At 35.1% G+C, this 25,814-nt stretch overlaps 1 protein-coding gene across 3 annotated transcripts in view; it reads right to left on the bottom strand.

The window, feature by feature from the left end:
- The window catches only part of CDK14 (cyclin dependent kinase 14), a 251,509-nt gene that overhangs the window by 86,988 nt on the left and 138,707 nt on the right, over positions 1–25,814 (bottom strand). For all 3 annotated transcript variants that reach the window (XM_007424673.3, XM_088150533.1, XM_025164414.2), the window contains 3 exons: positions 22,430–22,550; positions 10,669–10,762; positions 1,197–1,260 (listed from right to left, as the gene is read on the bottom strand). In XM_007424673.3, coding sequence (XP_007424735.1) covers positions 1,197–1,260; positions 10,669–10,762; positions 22,430–22,550 — 279 coding nt within the window. The remainder of the gene's footprint in view (positions 1–1,196; positions 1,261–10,668; positions 10,763–22,429; positions 22,551–25,814) is intronic.

The raw sequence follows: 25,814 nt of genomic DNA, 5'->3' as shown, positions 1-25,814 counted from the left end.
ACAACATATTTAATGTGCGGTCAGAATTCAAAAACTACATATAATACAGCCCTTTATTTGAACAAAACAGTACAGTTGAGATCTGCATATGTGGATCTGATCAGAGTAAATTGTAGGGATGATACAGAAATATGATTTGCATCTTTTTTCTTTCTTTTTTAATTTTAATTTTTTTTCTTATCCTATTTTTAATATATCGTCTTAATGTCTTATGTTTTATATATTTTATACTCTGTATCTTGGTATGGCCTAATGGCTTATCAATAATAATAAACTAAACAAATAATATAAATGTGGATAATAGTACAAATAATAATTTTCTCTGGCTTATTAGCCATCTGTCTGCTTTTTACACTACATTCCCACTTTGTACATCCTAATTATACTGATGCAACACTGCAACAATAGTTCAAACAACAATATTATAACAATTGATTTTTAAAAATCTGGATACCAGTTTCAGAGATTAATGTATCTATACCCAATTCACTATTTCAGAAAATACAGTTCCTAACTATTTTCTTTAGGGACAACATATTGATTTACTGGTTATGTACATTCTTCTGTTACTGCTCTAAAACACTGACCGGAGACACTTCAGCTCCCATTATAGTTCCTAACGAAGAGTAAGATTATATTTTCATTTCTCTGATAACAGAAATGCCAAAATGGATAAGAAAAGCAATGTGATGTTCCCAATCAGTGTTAAAGTCTCCCAGGACCTAGATGTCTTGCAGAGATAATATAGGAATTGAGATATTTACCAACTGGCAGAGTATAACAATTTAGGAGGAGGGAAAAATTTAGCAGGAAGAAGAAAACAGATGGCATAAATCCCATGTTCTCACTAGCTGAAGTTAATGGATAGAATATCTGTGGCAAGGCACCACAGGCTGTTGATGGAAGCATCTTCTTGGTATTTCTTCCCAAATATATTTATATACTAGATACATGCATGCTAAAATTTCAAGTAAAGAATGATTTCAATATATTAACAATGCTATTAAATTTAAAGAACCACAGATCCAATATTAAATTGCAATGTTTGTACAGTTTAACTTTAATTTTATTAGAAATCATAATCTGCATTTTGCTATGACTTTTTCCTGCTAACACACTAAATCTTGAAATGGTGTTTCTATTCATATCTTTTCAAATAAAATTTATGACTCTAATAGCATGATTGCAAAACCAACCTGGCTTGAAATGTGGTAGAGAATGAACTCCAGGCCATGACTCTTCATTTGGGGTTCCCAGAACCTATGAAAACAAAGAAAAATATATTCAATTTTAATATAGAAGATAACTTATTATGAACCATTTTAAACTTGAATTAATAAAAGAGGTTAACTGAGACACAGAATTAATTTTCTTATGCTTATATACAATTTTATATAATTTATATACAATTGAAATAATTTATAAAAGCCAATCATTTAAACTTTATGACTACTTTTGTTCATAAATTATTTATACTCAGAAAAAGCTACTATTCCTATGTTTGCCTAACTAAACGAGTTTGCTGCTACTAATTCAAAAATGAAGGTTATACATACCAAAGTGAACAAATAAATAACATAATGAATTGAATCCCTCAGTTGTTCTTTAATTCATTTAAACTGAATGCTGTGCACAGAGAGAGTCTTACAGCCTTTTGTTGAGTTCAGTCCACCATGCAATATTTAGTATGCCCAGCAGATGGAAGCAGAAGATTTAACTTAGAAAGTCCTCTACTCTTATGACAGCTTATTACTGTATTTTCTCAAAACAATACTAGTTTTTCCCTAAATAATTTACTCTCTAAAGTGGGAGGATAATCTTAGACTTATTGAAAATACAATAAAGGAAGCAAGCAAGTCTCCATAGCTGTATTTAAAAACAAAGTATTGAGCTGCAAGCTTTCATATACAATAGCTTATTCCATCAGTCACAAAAACTACAAAATGTAAGCTACTTTCTGGAAGCTAATTTTGCATTTTGAAATTAGTTTTTAATCTTCACACAATTTTCTGTGAAAAGTAATTTACAATTAAAAGAATAAAAGATGATCTATAGTGGACATGGACAACTATCTATGTGTGTGTGTGTGTGTGTGTGTACAAATATCTGTGTAAATATACATGTTTGTGAGATTAATTGACTACAGTTTACCAACATGGAATCAACAAAGGTTGCAACTGACCTTGCTAAATCAGTTCAAACCTACAACAATTTCTTTAGGGTTTGTAGATTACCTGACGCTAGTTCAATACCTACATTCTTTGGAGGAACCAACAGTTCTCAGTTTTTTCAAGATTTCAGACAGGTACAAACCCAATGAAAAAGGCAGTAACACCTTCAGTGTGAACAAAGCAATAAATAAAGCACGGGGGGGGGGGGGGGAAGCAGCTGTTGCCAGATCTCACCTACAGGGCTTCTCCAAGTAATTATTTTACCTCCTCAAAAGATAATTTAAGAATTGGATCCAAGAAAAAAAATAAAATAAAACTTCAAAGAAATTCCAAGTTGCTCTGTTCCATTGCCATCCTCTTGTACTTGTTAGATGATTCACTCAACATATATGCATTTTGCTGTCAATCAGACACGCATTTTTTCAAGCATCTAGAGGCAGACCAAATCAATCCATCTTCATCATTAAAAACAGAAAGTTAGCAGATGGCTTTAGGTTATTGAATACTTTGCACTGAGTGCCACATGATAGCATCGGTCTAACACATTTCCTTAATTTGATTTTTTAAAACTGGAGAAAGGTGTCTCTTTTTTTTTTTGTATGCAACTTTTGCTAACATAAACATTTGTTATTTGAAGAAATGTTCAATCCGAAGATAAAAAGTAATTATTTACCATAACTTTGATGCTCTGAATGGTCAACTGTGAATTCTGCAAGAGTGAGCAAACTACCATGGCCAGAAGAATGAAGGCCTTGTTTGAGCTGAGCCTGATCATGGTACAAGAACTGTAGTTCCTTCCCATGTTTTCCCCCTACAGATAGTTTTGGTTAGCCAAGGGAAGAATCTGCAACCAGCAAATAAGATGAGGAAGCTCTTTTAAGGACAGTTTAGATGCTACTAATAGGATTCTCCTAAGGGACATTGTGCTAAGAGACAGCTCCAGAGAGACATAGTTGTGGTGCCTGTTTCATAAAGGTCTAACAACATAGGCAGAACTCTACCATATGACTCTCACCAAGCCAAAGAAAGCACAAAAAAGCCTGTTGGACACAGGAAGCTTGCTGCTACAATTTCGGCAATTTCTGAAAAAACTTTAAAGCCAAATGAACACTGACCAATGCCACTCAAAATACATGATGCTGATAGATTCCTTAAAAGACACTCCTACCTTCAGATCAGACATGAAAATAGCTGTTTCTAGAATTCCTGGCTCAAGAATAGCCCAAACAGGCTATTCTGCAGGTGCAGAACCCAAAGACTACAGTGGACTATGTTCTGATCCACAGCCCAGGAAATTCCCAATTAAAATGAACTTAGCAGCATTCTCCACCATCCCTACTTTTATAACTGTCTTCCAGCTGAAGGGAAACTGTGTTCAGTATAATTTCTTCTTGGTTCATATGGAATGGGTTCAGAATGAACCACAACATATGGTTAAAGTAAACACACACACACATGTTTATTACAGCCCTAAGGCTAGATACAATCAAAGTATACAATAACAACCATCTTACATTTATATATATCTATAAAACAAAACAATATTATTTAATCTAGTAATTAAAATAATATATCAAAGTAAGATACTATGTTGTGGAACTTTAACTCTAAATAATGGTGGAGCATATTGTACAGATGGTAGCACAAAACTGGGCAACTTGGGAGGATATTTCCGGGTCTTTGTCTGAAAGGAGTAGCATTAGATGGAAGTCACACTCTCTGCCAGGAAATCTCTTCAGTATCGGGTCTATCTGTCTGTCTGTCTGTCTGTCTGTCTGGAATCCTTATATAGAGAGCAATATAATAGCATATGGCTTAGTGTTTCTATTGAGCCATCTCCACATGGGCATAATCAAAGGTGCATGGGAATGCCCTTAAAACGTCCAAAAAGGACTGTTGAGGGCAATGCATCCATTCTAGCTAGGGTGAAAGCTTTGCGAAAATTCAGAATTGTAATAGATGTTAAATAAGAAGCTGGAATGAACCCTTGTGGTAGAAACTGACAAATATTGGGGTGCAACACCTTACTTAAATTTGTTTGTAAATCTATATCCCAGATACGTTAAGGGCAGTTCTAGCATTATCAAATCCTAATAAGCACAGAGTTTGCATAGAGAAGCCCAGCAACTGAATTCTATCTAAGGCTTGTTTTTGCCACAATGATTTGAAATGATCCCTAAATACTAATGGGGCTAAACCTATAGGAGACAGTTAAAGTAAACAAGATTTTGTAAACTATTTTCAATCCATGACTTCATATTGATTTTGTTGCCAAAACTGCATGTTAAAATCATCATACAAAATATAATTAGGTAAAAATTATAGCTTAGCATTAAGTGGATTATGGGCAAACCAAGCCAGAGTCTCTTGTAACAATTGCATGTATACTTTAATATTCCTTTTTGTTGGACATGAGATTTTGCAATTTATTATGAAGATTAATATTTAAGAAATTAATTGTGGACAACTCTCTCTTGCTTCTTTTGATGCAAGCCTTAGGTTCTGTAAGAGATAATAAATCAGGTTCCATTACACTCTCCAGTCATAATACATTTAGTGCCAGGAAAGCTATGCGGAATGCCAGAAGTATAAAACAGGCAAGCTAAATTATGATGGTGCAGCATACCAAAAGGAGTCAATCTTCTGTACTTGGGCATTTGATAAAGTATGCATACTGATTAACACCCAATCCCATAGGAAACAATTAATTCTAAACAGGGTCCACTTGAAGCAAAATGGACCCAGGCTGTTTGTACATAACTTTAAAAATGTGCAAAGCAACTTTTGGACCAATCACTGGAGAAAACCAACAAAAACTGAGCAGTATTCAGTTTGGGAAGGTGCAGAGTTCTCAGAAAATACTATAAGGGATAGTGTTAATGGGTGAACATGACATCATCTATAGAGTTTTAATAGGGAACTGGTAGCGTGTGGAACAGACTGAGCTGTTGAACCTCTTCAATCTTCACACAGCCTCCCTTCCTCACATCTATGAACCTTTTTAGTCACTATTACCACAGTAAAGGCTCAGGGAGGTATTCAGGGCAAAAGTTTCCACTTTTTAAAAATGATAGTATTTGTGGAGTCAACCAAGAAAATCACTGTGGGAGTCTAATAATCATCTCTAATTAACATTTAAAACTATTATATTCACCTGATCTATTAAAAAAGGAACTGAGTGCAACTTTACTATTATAAACTCCATCAAACAGAACATGATCATTCTACATTTCATTACTTTGGTCTCAAATCAGGAATGCTTGTAAGCACTTTTTTCATACAATCTAAATGTTAAGTGTCAGAATAAATGATGCTAAGCTAAATTTAGTTCCATTGGTACAGAATGGAACATATTGTTGGAAAAACTACATTTTAACTAGGAATTGTTCCTTGACCTAGGTAGGTACCAAGTTATTAATTTAGCTATTTTTTTTAATCATGTGGAGACTGGCTTTTCAAATTTTTCTCTCTGATTACCTACATAATATCAAAATAAATTTGATTTGTTTTCTTTGATTTAATAGATGTTTCAAAGACATGGTTATGACATTGATACATTTACAGATTGCACTTGTTAAAAAATTCAATCAGTATATTTAGTCTTTTAACTACCACTGCATGAACAAGCCAGAAAAAAAAAATCTCAGCTTGGTTGAGTCACAAGATTATCAGCTGTGTTCTTGTCCTCCCTCCCTCCCTCCCTCCCTCCCTCCCTATTTGCTTAGAAGTTCTTACCTCTTAATTCCTTAGGACAAGCCACACAGAAACACAGAGTTTCAAAGCCTGAAGAAACTCCTTTTTACAACAGAACAGATTTGGCATTTTGAGATCCTATTGTAGTTGCTTTTAGTTTCTTGGTAGAGGGGTATTTGCTTATTTACAAAACAGTTGTCATCATGGGTGTGGCACATCCAGAGGTGACAGCTGATGAAAAAGGATGCTGCTGAGATAGCTTCTGCCAACTTATTTAACCTTCAGGATGCTTTTTACCACCACATCTTATTTTGTCATTCTTTTTCTAGATAGGTAGGCACAGTTTCAAAGCATTATGCTATTCACTTTTTTAATTTTTTAAGATTGTTGATGGATTTATGTAAAACTTATTTCGTTTTAATTAAAAATTGCCTAAAAAAAGTATAGTCAGATGAGTCAAGGAGGCTGAAGTATTCATAAATCTTAATGTAGAAATCCCAATCTTTGTAATTCCTACTGATTATCACTGTAAATAAACAAACAGGTATACCTTTGCCTGAAATGTTTACGAATACTAATCTCTTATGACTAGATCACTTCTACCAAAGTTTAGGGATCAAACTTACTAAGTTTTATGTGGCAGGTTTCGGGGAACTATGTATAAGGTTAATTTTTCAGTTTGGGAATCCAAATAGAGGACCTTCCATTTTAGGGAAAAGGATCTCCAACTCTTATAAAATGCACATATGGGTCAGAAATGGTTCTATGAAAGAAACCTGCTATATTTAAGAGAAGGGGGCAGTGTTCATCCTGAAAAGGTATTCTAATTGGGAAAAAGGAGTAGGGAGGGATTCACGTTCCTCCCGCCCCTTGAGGATCAGGGGGAGCTATTTTTATTAAAATGTTATGAATCACATAGCTATCTCTAGGAAAGGAATCTGAAAATTTTAGAAAAGCCATAGGTTTAGGGTGTTATCATAAAATGGTTTAAAGTCTTTTTGTGTTTTTCTCAATTGGTTCCAAAATCATAGAAAGAACTCATAAAAAGTCCAGAAAACCTAAAGCACACAGTGCAATATCAATGCATTTATAATAACAGTTTTAAAAATCTGAATGCCTTCCTAAACAACTAAGGCTTGAAATCATATTTTAATGAAGCTTTGTTACCCTGAACTAAGATGCATTCTATAGGATGCATGCTAATAACCCAACTCAAGCATGAATGACTATTTGCTGTAGGAAGGGTGACAGCTGGTGGCAGCTAAAGTTGGAAAAAGATGCATCAATGTTACTTACACATCCAGTAGGAGTCAAAGTACATCTCCACACTCTATGGGCCTGAATTTTTAAAAGAAACATAAGACCATCCACTCTAAATCTGACTCAAATGGTCCAGCCACCACCTGTATTTCCATCTGGTCTGGATTAAGTTTCAGCTCATTATATCCTATCCAGTCTTTCATAGCAGTAAAATAATGCCCCAAGGTTTTCACTGTCTTCCTATAATCAATTGTAAATGAGAACAAATTCAGTATTTCCAAGGGGAATGGACAAAGATGCTTCAGTACAATGCTCCAATACCTGCAGTACTCCTGAAAGGCCCATTATACAATGGTCAAAGATATAAAAAGTTTATACATCCAGAAAAATAAATACTGTTTCAAACTCCATGTCTGCCTCACAGCTTAAGTTATTTACTACAATAACCAAGGAGTTTCACCTCTGAAACTACAATAAAACAAGGGCCAAATGGAAAAAGTTAGTTGCACCCAACAATTCCTTCTGCTGTTCCACCACAACTAATTTGCAATGCTCTTTGTTTCTGCCATCACTGGGGCATGAGAAAGATACCACCCACTTGCTCTTCTGAGGAACCCTGATTTATTGAACCCCAAGGTGAATTGGAGTACCAGGAGATTATGTGATGAAAGAGATGCCTTAGAGACATTGGTAAAAGGAGCAAATGTGATCAAACACGGGTATACCATGGCAGCAAGGGTGGTGAATCATCAATAATCTTACTGCATCTGCAAGTAAACAAGCCCAGGTTAAATCCCAGCAAGACAGAATTGCTGTTTGTCCAGAAGAATTCTAGCTTAAGGCTATTTCCATTTGTAGCTTTAGATGTGATTGCATATCCTCTGAAGAAAATGGTATACCATGGCTGGTGTGGGTCTTCCGGGCTGTGTGGCCGTGTTCTGGAAGTTTTGTTTCCTAACGTTTCGCCAGCACCTGTGACTGGCATCTTCAGAGTGCAGGAGCACAGACAGGAGCAGTGCACCAGCACAGTTTCAGTAAAAAGAGGAGAGTCTAAAAATCAACAAAACCTGGCTACCAATCCTGAAAAATACAGCCTGCAAAAGGTCAATGAACTCAGCTCAACCACCAGGACATGTGAACAGTTCACACAATGAACTTGCTAATCACCGCCAGCAGCCCCTCGTTAACAATTCAATAGAAGAAAAAACCCTGCCTAATCCCCAGGAAGATACACACAGATGCTGACACCAAAACAAGCAGCCACTCAGTAACCCAACCCCCCCTACACCCCCAATCCCCCTTCCCCCCAGATCTCTATAAATACCCACAAAAGGGTCACATCAGCCTGGGCACAGAGAGAACTGCTCCTGTCTGTGCTCCTGCACTCTGAAGATGCCGGTCACAGGTGCTGGCGAAACGTTAGGAAACAAAACTTCAAGAACACGGCCACACAGCCCGGAAGACCCACACCAGCCATTGTATGCCGGCCTTCGACAATACAAAATGGTATACCATTTGGAAGTTTTCAAATACTTGACATTCTGCTGGATCAGTAGGTAAAATCCAGAAGAGCCTTTGCCTAGCTTTTGCTGAAGTGCCCCATCTTTTCTGGAATGGGAGGTTCTGGTAACAGTGATTCATGCTTTATCATCTTGCATGTGGATTACTGTAACTTACTCTACATGGAGCTGCGCTTGAAGATGATTCAGAAGCTACAGCTGGCTCTAATAACACCTATCTACCTGTTGACTAATAAGAGTTATTAAACCAGGTAGTGGCACTGGTTTCCAGTTTGCTTCTGTACCCAATTCAAAGTGCTAGTAATTACCTATGAAGCATTTTATACCTTACATCCTGATTGTATTTAACAGTGCCTGCTCAAGTAGAATCTGCCTATCCTGCACATGGTGGCCAAGACAGCATGCTGAGGAGTGGTAGTCATGCCACCTTATTCTAGAGCAGTGTTTCTTAAAGTGTGGCCCTAGGACCCTTGGGGATCCCTGTAGACCCTCTCAGGGGTCCACAAAATCAAAATTATTTGCCAAGTAATTGAAAAATAATTCAATATTAAAAGTCCATCAAACAATCATGAGAAGTGGTAGCAGCGAAAGAGTCAATTTAAATTTTTAATATGGTAAATATTGATCAATATAACCTATACAAACAAAAGCTCTTTTGGGGTCCTCCGTAATTTTTAAAAGTTGGAAGGGGTTCTGAGAGAAAAAAGTTTAAAAACACTGCTCTAGAGCATCTTAAGGTTAGGCTGGTTCCCTTCCTATTAATATTCAGAAAGGTTTGAAGATGCTGTTCTTATGACAGGACTTTGATACAAAAGATGCCAAGCAATGTTGGGGTAGTAGTTCATTGGGTGTCTACTTTTAATTATTTACTGCTGTTTGAGAACTGAAATATCTGTTGTATTATGTGATTTTATGATATTATGATTTTATAATTTATTGGATTATGATTTTATATTGTGTTGTCAGTTGTCTCAAAGTCTTTGGTAGACGTAGCATATAAATTATTGTATATGTATACAAATAAAAAGATACCAGTACAACACAATAATCAATTATATCAGCTATCTAAAACATTTTGTTTTGTTTTTAAATAATCTTATTATTATCTACAGTAGTTTAATTCTTCTATCAGCATTTTAAGTCTGATTAAGCCATTATTAATAACCAAGATTACTCTGCCCACATCCCAAGCCTTATGAGTTCCATCTCAGAGAAGACCAAGGAAGAAGATGCTTAACAGCAATTGTATCCATTGCTCAAATTGCATCTTATTTCAGGGACTGACCAAGATGTCACCAGAAACAGCAAGTCTAGCAGCTGCAAAATTCCACAGAACCATCAGGAAGTGATCTAGCTCCATTAATCTCTGCAGACCTATGCAACTTATAAATCAGAGCTTAAATGGTTATTTATACATTTTCCTCCAATGAATTACATAATAAATGTCTTCCTTTGAAAGCTGTATCATCATTTTATATAATGCTATGCTTTACAGATTTCGTATTGTGGAAACGTTTTGTTTTCTCAGAATAAAGAGAGCCAAAAATAAGAAATAATTTGATGGGCATGTAGTTAGGTCCAAATTTAAAACAGAATGCTAATTACTGGAATTCTACTTACAAAAAAAGAATAGAATATAAAACAGAACGTTCACATTCCACATGGTCAGTGCGAAAGGAAAATGATGCAGACATGAACCATCAATCCCAAAATGATGATATTCAAACTAAGAATTTCTTTTCTGAAGATAAGGAAAGTTCTACAGAATCACAATCTACAAATTTATAAGTTCTTCACCAGAAAATGAAAAAAAAAATCCTTATTAAATTAACTTGCTTTTTATAACTGAAGCAGATCATTTTAGTAATGTGTCATAATGTTTTATACAAATATACATTGCTAACATTTTGTTCAAAAGGACTAATAATCTAAAACAATTTCTGGTTTTCAAATGTTCATGGATAAGGGCAGGGAGGCACATAATAACAAAATCAAAACTCACTAAAAGGGTTGGAAGAACTTACCAGAAATATTCTTTCAAGCTGATCTTGAATATCTTTCATTCCTGGAAAAGCAGCAACTCCTTGAATCATTTCCACAAAAATGCAACCAACTCCCCTGAAAAACAAGGAGTAAAAAATACTTATGGGGGACATAACAGCATTAAGTACACTAGTATCAGAGGATACAGAATGAAGAAAAAACTCACAAGCATTGTACTCTGCTGACACTGGATGTGGCTCACATTTTATTTTATTTATTTTAAAATGTATATGGCAACTCAGCTGGAACTTTGTGGCTCTGAGCAGCACGATGTAATGAAAATATTCCTTCCTACCTACCTACCTACCTACCTACCTACCTACCTACCTATTTATATCACCGCCCAACTCCCCCACAAGGATAATAGTAATTATTAAAAAAGGTTAAATCTCATTCAAGGTAAGCTCAACTACTAATGATTTCATGGCTATATCTATACAGATTCACGGCAGCAGTATAGGACTGGTTTGCCATGTTCTTCTGAGATTTTTTAAAATTCTCCATCTAGTCAATAGCTGTGGGATTCCCTGGAAGTCTCCCATCCAAATACAAACCATGTTCAAATAAGGTCAGCCATCTGCTGCCATCTGCTGAGACAATCATATATGAACTAGGATAAAAATATGAACTGTTTTTGTAGAAATTTCTCTAAATCATTTCTCTAAATCATGGAAGCAAAGTGGCTATTTACTATTGACTGCAGGTTATTTTTTTTTCTTTTTTCTTTGGTAACGCTCACAGAGTATCATGTTTCATGGCAAAATCACTGATGCTCTTGTACAGAGACCTCAAGATTGGAATAAAAAAGTAACTTTAACCAAACATTTGTATGCAGTTTCATGGGATATATATATATATCCATAAAAAAACATGTGTGCTAGCATATAAATAATTTTTAAAATTCTTAAATTGCAATGACAGATTTAAGAAACAAATCTGTATGCCATTCTCATTTTTTCAGATGACAGCACAAACCATTACAAACTGCCATTACAAACTCCACATGAAGTGATACTGTGCTTAGAGAATAAAGATGTGTGTGTGTGTGTGTATACACACACACACACACACAGACACATACATACAAACATACAGATAGACACACACACACATATATATACACACCTTATTTTTGGAATGTATATATACTGGATATTTTGCACACCATCCTGAGCCTTCTTTGAATTTCTTATGACTGTTTATACAAAATATCCAATTCACAATCCATCAGTGATCAGCTTCAGCAATGCTTTTGTATAGAGTCAAGTTTAATATGGATGTCACTATGTCATAATCAATATTTCTATGAAAACTATTTCTCTAAATGCACATTAACGAATGTTAATATCACCTAAATAATTTTGTGATAACCCATTACTTTTTGGTATAAGAATGCCCCCTAAATATCTGGCAAACTGACCTCATGCTAAGAGACCTGAATATTCCAAATTCATATTTCATTTCAAAGGGGAAAAAAGCTGTGTATTATTTTTTATTCAAAGGCCTGATTACAAAATAATGGGAAGCAGCCTTTATTCTTCAATGTTGCAATCATTAGGAAGGTGGATTAAGCCACCTGATTTGTTGGCTCAACCCATGACATCAAAGATAATTTATGTTTGATTGTGCAAAACAACTGCCAGTATCCCCAAAGAACCTTTCATTATGACTCACAATTTTAAAAAACTGAAATTGGTGTTCAAAAGGAAGAAGAGAAAGGAGCAAAAAGAAAAGAGTGCAGCCTACTAATATTCAAGCACAAGACCCATACATCCTCAAATCATCCTTTCTGCAATGAACTTGGAACAAGTTCTGAAAGCCAGAATCTTAATCAAACAGGTAACATTTTTTAGTTCAGTAATCTAGACTGATTTTACTGATTTTGTTTGGAATTATGTGTGTAGGAGGGTTCCCTACCCATTTTCTTTTTTGTATCTAGAGATTGCTTTAAATATGGAATTCCTCATTGGAGCTTTCTCCAGATGCAAGTCTGAAGTTATACAACAATCCCTTGTGTTTTCAAGACCATAGTTTATTTTATTTTATTTCAGATATTTGAAAGCACAACCAAGAAAAAAAGAGCAAAAAACAAAACAAATCACTAGTTATATAAAGCTGAATAAATTTTTTTGAAGTGATATTAGTTTAGTATTGCATGTAAAGCTGATCAATTTAGCACTTGAACATTTAGAATTCTAATAAATAACTAGCATACATTAAACCAGTATAGTTTTGTTAAATAGATTGATTGCCATAATTAAGACTAAGGAGAAATGGTTCTACGGGACTTCTGGAGGAAGAAATTGCAGACTGAAGACACTTTACAAAAAGCAGAGCTGACGACTGCAGCAAAGATCAAAGAGCTGGTGAGCAGACCGGCTCTTTGACCCTCTTTGGACAAAGAAAGGATGGGAGATCACCCACAGACACAGACATCCAGACAGTTGCTCCTTGCGAGGAGATTGCAAGACAGTGGTCTCCAGCTGGTTTTGAGCACTGGGAGATGAGGGACCATGAAACCATGGTCGGCACCTTTAAAAGGACACTAAATCCGTATATTTCCTTTCCTAATCACATTTGGAAATTGCTTATTAACAACTTTTCAGCTATTAGAAACCTTTGGATCGACAAGTTTGAAAACACTGGGTGAGCCTGTCTTAATGAAATAAAATTTCAACTACAGGTTTAAAAACTTTTTTAAAAAAATCAAAGTTTTAATCCACCTTAACAGCAAAAGGTGGATTAAAACTTTGATTTTAGAAAGTTACAAACAGTCAAAGAGACCAGATAAATTTGAAATAAGATTTTGGAATTAATTATGAAGAATACTTCCTGTGGGAAAATGCTTTTGTTTTGAATTTAAAAAATAATAATAAAATAAGATTTTAAAAATTGGACACTAGAGGGAACTAAAGATTTCAATTAAAGGAGAACACATAAACTTGACTAACAGTTACACAATGGCGCAAAACATTCTAACACTGGAAATATTGAAGGATATTTTTGAAAAATGGAATCCGAAATTAATATTAACAATGTCAACAGTGATATCTGCCTCTACAGATAGACTGCGTCTAGAAGATGTTATTCAAGAGGAACAAGTTTTACCTCACAAGGCAGAGACTGAGTTGAAAGTGGACTTACAAATCACAGGCTACAAGAATGACATGGAAAAAAATGTTCCACTGGCTGATGTTTTAATAATTAAAAGGGACATACAAACAATAAACCAAGAGAGTGACCTGGATAGCCAAGGAAGGTAAAATGAATAGAAAAGTTCTTATTTCCACACCTTTTAGTAGTAGTATACTTTATTGATTAATTAATTGACCATATCAACGATAGGCATCAGCCAGAGTAAAATGAAATAAATGAGGTACAGTAAAATAAGATACAGTGAGATAAAATAGATAAATGTAGTAAGATAAAGTAAGGATAAAAAGTGAGATAAAATAGTATAAAATAAAATAGAGTGCAGAGATATATAATAAAATGAATATTAAAATTTGAAAACAGTATGTGTTTAGGTGAGTTCATCACCTTTGCATGCAACCCTGCTGTGTTCTATAAAACGTGTTCTCTGTTGGACAGTCCTGACTATAAATTTAACAGTTCTAATGATTACATATCTATTTGTGCCCTGAAGGAAATAAGATAATCTTTTGTTAAGAGTCCCAATATATGGTTCTGTCAAGTAGTGTCTGTAAGTACTGAGCCCTTAGTGAGGCATATAATTGACAGTTAAACAGGATATGTGCAATGTGTTCTATTTCTGATGCTCCACAAATACATATTCTCTTAGAATATGGCACTTGGTGGAATTGTCCATATTTGACCATAGAATCTAACTGCTTTAATCTTGCTCTGGTAAGAACTATCCTATGGTATTGAGTCAAACCCACTGTCAAGTATGTTTCTGTTTGGAAGGACATTTTATTTTTGGCCAGACATTTCAATGACCTGATGTTTGCAAGTGACTCAGTATCAGTTTGGGCATTAACATGCAGAAGTCTTTGTTTTAATATTGCCTTGGCCTGATGTCTGGCTCAGAATAGATATTACGTTGAGAAGCCAAGATGTGAGATGATTTGGAGAAGTTGATTGATCCATGTGGTGGATTGAACTGTGCCCATCTATTTTTCAAGGCACATTTTTGGTAGTCTGTCAGGTTCCACTGAGAGGATCCTCCACCACTAATTAAAGACTTTGATTACTGTTAGCCTATAAATGGAATGGGTGCCGGTTTCAGCTCTTACTGCTGCTGCAGGTGCATTCCTGTCAGTCCTTAAAATAGTTCTTAAAAAGCATGCTTGATTTTGTTCAAGTAAGGAGGCCTTTGATAGCCCCGCCCCCACCTTTTAGTTTCAAGATATTTAACCTTCAGGATTATTTTGCTGACATTTTAAAAAATTACATGGATTTATACTTGTAATCATGTTAAATAAGGATGCTAACTACCCAAAGGAAAAAAGCACTAAAATAATATACTTGTGCAGCTTTATATTACATAACATCTCCTACATATCACATAGCATTCATTTATATGTTGAGACTAGGACTAATACCATAATATATTCCACAGTGATTCCCATTGCTTGTTATTACCACTACTAATGCCATGGATATCTTCATTAATATTCTTAAATTGCCAGTGGCTATTTACACAGAAAGCTGGAGAATATTAATACTGAACATGAATCATTAGCTTTTGGTTACTTTCCCAATGCCATCCAGTAACAAATGAAGTGTATAAATAGCTTATAGCCACTGCCACCTGCTTCCCAGCATTGTGCTGTAGTTAGATTTATATTTGTTTGCCTTTTTTTTTTAATTTCTCAATGTCTATAGCAACCAAATACTGTAATTTCCAGACTAAGGATTTATGTCTGATGAATTATAAAAAACAAAGGGATAACTTGCATAAATGTCATGTGTGTACAGATATGCAATAATGAATATACTTTATTTCTATTCCTTTCCCCAATCATACTTCCATACAAGTGATATAACTCTTCCTCTATTATACACAAATCAAAGATAAATATAGTGTACAACTGAACAATATTACAAACTTTATTTTCTTCTCTATTAATTTCTGAAGAACATTACCCCCTTTTTGTACTATGTTGCTGATGATTATCCATCTATGTAAGATGCTTTCCATCATAATTTAAAACAGATATAGGAATTCAATAATAGAAGATAGTAAACACAGCTATAGGTAAGCTGAGAAAGGCTGAATGGGTATTTAAATTAAATGTGTTTTGAATAAGTTAATAAAATAAAATAAAAAATTGAGAAATGATCCAAAGAAAAGGTTAATTTTAAGGAGAAATTGAATTAGATAATCTCATAGAGGCGTTCCAGGAAGCTGTTTCAGGCATAGGGCTGCAGAATAGGAAGATGTACAGACTGAGTCAGATAACCTTTGGATGGTTTAAGCAGTGGTGCTGGTTAAATAAATGCCACAATATGGAATGCATCTAGATATGTCTAGAAATAAACAAGAAACAATGATGGGACAAAGAATAATAGATTCTAAGAAGAAAGGAGAAATATTCTGGCAAAAGAGCATTAACTAGAAAAAAACAGAGTCAATGGGAGACCAGAGAGAAGTTTGAAGTAGTTAAGCCCAGAATAAGAGGGTTTTGCTGAAGAGCAGAGAAGACCATATTTTTATGTTACTGTATATGGTGACATGGGAGTTAACAAGAAAATGGCATTATGAGAGGGAAGATGAGAAGTTTCATCTTGGACGTACTACATTTTTGACAAAGTTGAGAGAAGCTGCTGTGGATGGATGAAAAATGAAAGATCCTGGGTAGGGAAGTACAATTAGATCTAGCTGATACTAAATACTATTCAATGACACAGTATACAGTAACAGGACTAATTACAGAGCTCCGTGTTCCTAAAAGAGATATGGAAAACAGTGAAATAACTACCCTATGGAAGTACTGCAAGAGGAATTATGCAAAATCATAGAAATCTAGAAAGGAAAGAAGGCACATAGACATATACATATTATCTTTACATCAGACAGTATTATCTTTATGTAGTACTCTCAAACTCAAAACAAAAAAATTCTATTATCTCATGAAATCCAGTTTATACTCTCCCCCCTTGTTTGGAGTCCCTTCTTTTCTGCTAGCAAAATATGGTCATACTAGCTGATTTTTTAGCACTGGAAGTATTCATAAATATTAACACAGCTAAAACAAGAGTTTAGAAGCCAGTGGACCCAGATGTTTCTGCAACACAACTTTGAGGAGCCACGTGCAGCAAGATCCCTGGCATAATGCAAACTGTAATCCAGAAAAATTTGGATAGCTTCAGGTTCTTACCTCTGAGTTAAAGAGGATTATTTTAATCAGTATAAAGTGAATAGTTGTACAACCAAAGAGCTATGGAATTTTCAAAAACTAAAGTCTGTATTTGCATCATGATTTTCTATTTGTAAAGTTTTTATTTAATTGTGAAGGAGAGGGGAGATAAATTAGCAAAGAAGATTAATTTTCCATTTATGTTTGTGTGTGTGTGTGTATACACATATATATGTTATTGTTTTAATCTGTTACTTCACTTACTTATTTACATAATAATTGCTCTAAAAGATTTTCCAAAGTTTGCTGTGGCCTTTCAAGTAAATAATTTGATAATTAAGATTGGAACTGTAAGTTCTTTGTAAAATAGTTTTGCAACAGAAATGTCAAATTAAATGTTTAACAACAACAGGGGGCTGAAAACTTAAAATACAGAAGAACGTCAGGTAAGGATGTTTACAGTGGGAAGAAGTGAGAGAGTGACTAGACTGGGAACTATTGAACACTCAATAAAAAATCAGGAAGAAAATTCTTTATAGCCTTCCTTCATTGTCTGCAAAACAATGCTCAGATTATGGGAAATTAATAAAATGAGCCTGAACTTTTATACATGAAGGCAAGTATGATTTAACTGTACAACAAAGACTTGGTGGGATAATGGCATTATAGAAACTGAAGCATACAACTGGTGAAGAGGAAAAAGAATAGAAAGAAAGAATGACTGTAACTAAATATCTATTAAAATAACCTATCCATCTATCTATATAGGAGAATGAACTTGGCAATACAGTAGTCCCAGTTAACAATGGCAATTGGGACCAGAATTTCCATCGCTAAGGGATGCAACTGTAAAGTGCGACTTCATGTGACTGTGTGGCATAGTGACAGCAGTTCCAGCACTTCCCAATCCTGTGCTGTCATTAAGCGAAGATGTCACGTGGTTGCCATTTGTGACCTCCTGGAGGCTTTCCCATTGATTTTGTTTGTAGGAAGCTGACAAAGAAGATTGCAAATGGCAACCACCTGACTATGGGATGCTGTGATGGCTGGAACTTTGAGGACCAGTCGTAAATACAACTTGTTCAGTGCAGTTGCAAGTTCGAACGATCACTGAACAAGGACCACCTGTAATGTAAAAAGCATGTGGGTTAACATAACTAGAGGAATGAATAAAAACAATACTATTGTTGGTGTTTACTGTCACTCGGCCAACTAAGAAAAAGGTGAATTATACTTTCAAAGAGGTGAACGGATATTATAAACATTTTAATTATTTTATATACTAGATGCTGCTATTTATCTACTTCTTATCTTAACTGTATCATGTAAATTTGTCAACCACTTTAAAAATTATTTTTGAAAAGTCAGAAAATATTATTTCTGAAAAGACAGGAAGTTTTTATTGGGAGCATTTCTGAGATTAATATGATTGTTAAACTACAATAAAAAAATATACAATCTAAAACATACCACCCATAAGCAAAATCAAAAGTTGAACAAAACAAAACAAAAAGGCAGCTCAACTCTACCACAAATGCTCCAAATCATTTAAATGGAATTATTTTATGGCTTTTTGAAAATTAACAATATGGGGCCAAACTTCAAGAGAGGATAAATTACTCCATACTCTCAGGGCTCCTGAGCTAAGCTCTTAGAAAGCAAAAAAGAATATAAATCTAATAAATATATAAACTGGACTCATAAAATTGGCAGCCAATGTAATGACTGCAGCACTAGTGTTATGCTGCTAAATCGGCTCTCACCATCCAGAAGCCAGGCAGCTATATTCTGAACCAAATGCAGTTTCCAGGCAAACTTCAAAGGTAGCCCTTTGAAGAGTCTGTTACAGTAGTCTAATAGTATGGCAGTGAATCACTGTCCTAAGGGCTGTGCTATATAATACAAAAAATAATGCTGTTGATGTATTATAATGCATCTAAGTTAAGGTAGGCAAAATTATACACCTACACAGAGCTATTATTTGATAAATTATTATGTTGTTTGGAATAGATTCAGCTGAAATTCAGTTGAACATTGTGTGTAACATCTAAATGTTGTTATCAGATGTACCCAACAAGCATACATATCAACTGTAACATCTGTTTGATCTGTTTGCTCCAGCTTGCAGCTTGAAATTGCTCAGTATTTTGCAGAAGATGAATTATCATTTTGGTGGATTCATATATCTGATAGATGTAATCAGTAATGCCTCATTTTTCACCTGGAAGAAAAGCATTTCTCCTGAAAGGTCCTGTATATCTTTTTGACTTGAGTTAGAAGTCCTACATCATGAGACATCAATATTTCATGACCATTACTAAAGATATTATTTTTGTGTCCCCCAGCTATTAGATTTCACCTTGGAAATAGTAATGTGTGTTACTGGGAAAATAAGTCTCTGATTGGTTTGATGATCTCCCTCATAATGGATTTCATTTTAGAAATCTCATACTACTTAAAATATCTCTGTTTCAAATTTAAGAGTGTATTTCTGTCAGAACTATGATCTTTGCATTTATCTGATCAAAAACTGGTAGTCATTTTAACCAGAATAATGCTAATATTCAATTAATTTGTTCATACCTTTTTTCATTACCCCAAAGGAAAATCAATAATATGAAATTATATTTTCATGCTTTTACAAAAGCAGAAACAGCACACATTCTCAGGAACAACAAATCTTAGGGGAAATGTTCTATATTGATAGCAAAACCATGCATTTGGAAATAACTTTAGCACAATATAGAAGGCAGAAGAGTACAAAGACAGAGCTCAAATGAGGAGTATAGAATTTCCTCCCAAGTTAAGGTTACCTCCCAAATTTTCTTCTCAGTTATGCTACAGTAACAGAAATCTGTTCATCAGCAGGGAAAGTCCTTAGTCACAACACTATGAGGACATAATAGGCAAGGATGGGTTCAACACCTCTTGCTTTTTGTTGTTGGGCCCCAGAAGCATATGAAAAGGTTACAACTAATCTGCTTTAGGATGGTTGACTACAATATCATCCATAGTAATTTTCAGACACAGATGGTAGAGAAAATTGTTTTTCCTCTCTAATTAAACATGAAAATTCATTTCAGAAAATGAAAATGAAATAATAACATTCTACTTCCATAGTAACTAATTTCTCCTCCCCCTCTCCTTCTCCCCCTCCCCTTTTTATAACACAAAGAAAGCGCAAGTGGAAGCAGAGTGCAGTCTTTTATTTCTGTTTGATAACAGTGAGGAAAGAAGGATTCCTTCCAGCATCTTTGATTTCCTAAAATTTGGTCAGTGAAAGAATCTACAATACCCTGGAGATAGAAGCTATTCTGTTCCATTGTACTTACTACCAGGAGCCTGGATGATATTGTTTTAGCTTGGAATTTAGCAAAAATGGTAACTGCCCCATCTTCAAAACAGTGCTTCTTAATTTTAAAACCTGAAGATAAAACCATCAGTACTTATCTAATTTCTTCTGTGTACAGATTAAGTGGTTGTGATTTTTTTCCAAGGAAAAAACATTTTAAAATTTGGTAAACAAAAGCCTTCAAGACACTACAAGGCAGTACAACAAAAATGGTGAAGTGGGCCCTTTTTTCCCTAATAAATGACACTGATCTACAAAGTGGTCAGTGGTGGTGGTAAAGGGTATCAGGCACCATAATATATATGGTTTTTTCCCTATAGGATAATAGATAGGCAAAAACCTGAGAACATGGAACAAGTCAGCAATCATCAATAGCTGATCTAATCTGCATCATGAAAGCTATGCTCACATTCTTCCCTGACAACTCTTCTCTCCTTACCAGCCATCCTTCCTTTTCCAGGACTATACCAAATGTCTCTCTAAGAAGAAGCAATTCATGGACAGTCCACATGCAAAACTATACTGTACTAATATTACAGCAGAGTATTTTAGTCTATCCCAATTATTACTGTCATCTTATAAATAAATATTTTGCCAAAACAAAAAAAATGCTAGGCAACACTTTTGTTAATAGCGTTTGTTGTACCCATGCAATAGTATTTCAATATTCTTGTACATTGGATTACATAGTTTCTGTCTACTGCTCTCCAAATCTAAGTTAGCGTATAGCATGCTCCAGAAAAACTGGATTAACAATAAAATACAGAGTAAGTGGATATTTATTCACTTGAAAATATATGCCTATTTACATACTGTATATACAGTGGTACCTCGGGTTACGAACGCCTCTGTTAATGAACTTTTCGGGTTACGACCAGCTCTGGCCGCAAAAATTTACCTCGGGTTGCGAACCAGATCCGCGGCCATTTTCCCTGCTGCCACGCAGTCGCGGCTTCCTGTGGGTGAGATCGCGGTAGCAAGGAGACGTTCGGTGAGGCTTGTGGTGTGTTTTGTGGTGTTCTGGAAGGTTTTTCGTGTGCTTGTCAGCATGGCAATTTCATTTCCGGAGGGTTATGCACCGCAGGAAAAAACAACTGACTTTAGACAGGTTTTTCCCCAGAACTGAGCCTGCAGCTAAGAGGCAAGGAAGAGAGGAAACCCCTGAAGGAGATCTCCCTGATGTCCTTTTGGAGGGGGACTCTCCCTCCAAACAATAACTGCCTCCCCACCCCATTCTCCCTCTTCATACTGTGCTGTACTGTACTTTTTTTCATGTTTTTGTGGTTTAAAAATAAAATGGATATGTTTCAGAACAGATTAATCGTATTTACATTGAACCTTATGGGGAAATTTGCCTCGGGTTGCGACCAACTCGAGTTGCGACCAGAGTCACGGAACGGATTAAGTTCATAACCCGAGGTACCACTGTATTTACTTACTAATAAGCAACTGTAGCTTGGCAAGAGAAGAGTTAGTACTGTTTCAACATATCTAGCTACAAAAAGCTTGCAGAAAATTGGAGACCGTGTAGCTATGATTTGGCCTTCTTTTTCTGGCCTCCTTCCACCTGGCCTGGAAAGGTGAAGATCCAGCTATACAGACTGCTTGTGCTTCTATAGGTGCTGCTTAGAGAGTGCCATTCCAATTTTTGGTGTGCTATTATTCTAACTGCTGGTGGTATATGGTTTGTGTCACTTAAAGGAAGAAAAAATCCCCCAAATGGAAGATCCTTTAAATGAAAACTAGGACTATTTATCACGTTTTTGGATGGCAGTTATAAAATTCACAAAAATCTTGATAAGTTAGAGAAATGGGCTAAAATAATATAATGAAATTAAACAGTCACATACTGATTTGTTCCTTTTTAATCTACTTACAGTAGAATTTGGAAACACACTACACAAATAAACAGCATCATACTGATTACTGCTCACTGGATTCCTAGTCTCAATGAGTTTCTAGATAAGTATGCACAAACTACAATCATAACTAGTCAAACACACCATTTGTCTGAACGAGTCAATATATCCATAATATATGGATTCAGTAAACGTGCTGCATTCTTACCACATATCAAGGCAAGTGGAATATTCTGTTGAGCCTAAGAGAACATCCGGAGGTCTGTACCAAAGGGTAACCACTTCATTAGAGTAGGTATGACTAGGAACAGATTTAGCTCTTGCAAGTCCTGAAGAATAAATGCAAATACAACAATAGAAAGATAAGAAAAAATAATGGATGAGCCTTTAATAGGCTTGCACATGACATTGCTTGAAAGACAGGATTTGATTCTCACTGTATGTTATTTTAGTCAAAGAAAACTAATATTCATTTCCATTATTCAGCACATCATAAAACAAAATGGAAACTCATAATAATAAAGAGATTGCAACAATAATGTTTGTCATCATTACCATGCTTTTAAAATATTTGGTGTCCATAATAAAATAGGAAACAGAAAACATGCTAGACATAATTTAAAAACTACTAAATATAAATGTACAGATATATCCTTAAACATCAGCAGCTAAAATAAAGAATGTAACCAGAACTAAGTAACAAGAAGAAAAATATTACATCTTTATCTATTTTACACTGGAATCATTTTAAGCTTTAGGCATATGCTATTCTATAGCATGCTAAGGAATGAAAAAATATATAATTTTCCTTATCATTTTAACATTTAATTTAAATAACAAATAATGCTAAATAACATTATTCCTAGAAGTTCATAGGTATCTAGAACTGTAGTCCCAGATCAAGATAGATGGAACATCAAAAATTAAAACAGATGCAACACCAAGAGAAGTTTCTTATTCTTAAATCTCATTGCAGCTTGGTGCAATTGGTGACTCATGAATAAATGATAAAAAATTGTGGAGAGGGGAGAGTTGTGGGGAGAATTGTGGAGAGCAACAGAATTGCTACGACAGTATTATGTCATTCAATAAATCAAACAGGCATTATGCTTTGTTATGTAGAATAGTACTATATGGCAGCTATACTCTCCTTTTTTAAATTGTGGTTTATAAAGTAACAAGACTGAATAAGGTTAATATATTAAAGTATACTTGGACATTCCATTTCTTTTAATGGACATAACTAAAGCATGCTTTGGTAATTTGGCAAAAATATAAAAATAAAATAAAGTTAGTAACTATGCCAGAATACTATTATTACAATTAGCAATTTGATAAAAGAAGATGTGTCTTCCAAAAATTGCTCACAAAGACTAAAAAAAACCTTGAAGTTATTGCTCTTTACAGAACAGCAATTGAAGAAATACAGCAATATCACATACTTTTATTATGACTATAGCCTACAAAAGCTACCACCTCAGACACAAAATATACATCTAAAGGAAGGCACAGTCGCATTCTAAGGTCCAGAGTCAGACTAACCCTGGCCCCTCCCTCCATGGAGACTGGGAAAATATGTCTTTGTTGTTGATGATGATGTTGTTGTTTTAAGAAGAGTAGGACGACTGGGAAAGAGCGGAATTTAATATTCTCTGTACAACCTCTGAATTTTTGAGAAGCTGGAATACTTCAGGAAATTGAAGAATAGTTCAGGTAATTGAAGCAGGAGAAATATCTCTTTCAAGAGTTTTCTATCTTTATACAAACAGATAAAAATGTTTACCTAGGACTTGCACTAGATTGAATTTTTCTTCTTCGTGTTAAGTCAAATTCAGTGATATTTGGCTGGGCATAAAAAGTAAGATCTTCATGCCCAGCCAAATATCACTGATTGATTGATTATGTGCTATCAAGTTGGTGTTGACTCTTAGCTACTACATAGATAGAATTTCCCCATAACAATCTGTCCCTAACCTGGTCTTTCAGGTCCATCCATCTTGCTACTGAGTCATCCTCTTCTTTTCTTTCCTTCTACCTTTCCCAGGATTAGAGCCTTCTCTAGAGAGCTAAGTCTTCCCATAATGTGTCCAAAGTAGGATAATTTGAGCCTAGTCATTTGTGCCTTGTGAGAGAATTCTGGATTGATTTGTTCAATGATACATTGGTATATTTTCTGGGCTGTCCACGGTATTCTCAGGAGTCTTCTCCAACACCAAAGTTCAAAAGCATCAAGGCTTTTCCTATTCTGCTTTGTCAAAGTTCAACTTTCACTTCCATAGACTGTCACAAGGAATACCATGGTTTGCACTATTCTGATCTTTGTAGGTATAGACACTTCATGGCATCCAAATATCTTTTCCTTAATGGCCCCTTTACCAAGTGCTACTCTGCAGCGTATTCCTTGACTGCTTGTTCTTTTACTGTTGATAGTTGATCCTAAAAGGCAGAGCTATCTACCACTTCAATATCTTCATTATCAATTCTAATGCTGGCTGTTTTACCTGTTGTCATTAGTTTGGTCATTTTTATATTTAATTTTAGTCCCACTTTTTCACTATACTCCTTTACTTTTATTACTAGAGCTTGCAGATCCTGTGTATTTTCTGCTTTTAGAGTAGTGTCATCAGCATAGTGCAGGTTATTGCACTATGTTTTTTCATCCGATTTTAAAACCACACTCATCTTCCAATCCAGCTTTCCTTGATATATATTCAGCATATATATTGAATAAATAAAAGGAGAGTATGTCTCACTCCTTTGCCAACATGGAGTCAGTCTGTTTCACCATGCTCTGTCTGTACTGCGGCTTCCTGACCTGTATATAAGTTTCTCATGAGGACAATGAGATATTCTGGGATTCCTATTATCTAAGTACATTCCACAGCTTGACGTGATTGACACAACTGAAAGCCTTTCTATAATCAATGAAGCACATTGTGACTTCTTTTTGGTATTCTTTGGCTTTCTCAATTATCCAGCACGCATCAGCAATAACAGGTCATGTTCCTCAGCCTTTTCTAACCCCAGCTTGAACATCCGACATTTTTTTCCATGTAGGGTTTTAATCTGCACTGAATGATCCTAAGCATTATTTTGTTAGCATGTGAAATTAAGGATACAGTACGATAGATAGATAGATAGATAGATAGATAGATAGATAGATAGATAGATAGATAGATAGATAGAACTGGAATGTTTAGATTGACCTCTTCCAATTTGTTGGCCACTGTATCATTCTCCAGATTTGCTAGCATAGCCCAGTTACAACCTTTACTATTTCTTCCGTTGCCTGCCATATTTCTATAAGTATTCCATCAGTTCCTGTAGCCTTCCGACTAGGCAGCAACTGGAGTGCTGATCTAACTTTAGTAGCAGACATTCTTGTAAGTAGAGAATAACTTCTAAAGTATCTTCGATGTACAATATTTCAGTATCTCCTTTCATTTGATTTCCTTTGAATTGATTACTATCTGGCATATCAATTAGTGGTTGGAATCTCTTTCCAATTTCAGAAATTTTTTGGAAGATTTTCCTTGTTTTTCCATGTCTGTTTCCATCTTCAATGTCTTTACAGATGTTGTTGTAATACTGCT

This window comes from Python bivittatus, unplaced genomic scaffold (genome assembly GCF_059951505.1).
Source record: "Python bivittatus isolate LINGU-HERP-01145 unplaced genomic scaffold, Pbiv_v1 ctg000610_np1212, whole genome shotgun sequence".
Lineage (NCBI taxonomy): Eukaryota > Metazoa > Chordata > Lepidosauria > Squamata > Pythonidae > Python > Python bivittatus.
The sequence above is the reverse complement of the archived record's forward strand: the minus strand, read 5'-3'. Positions and strand labels throughout refer to the sequence as shown.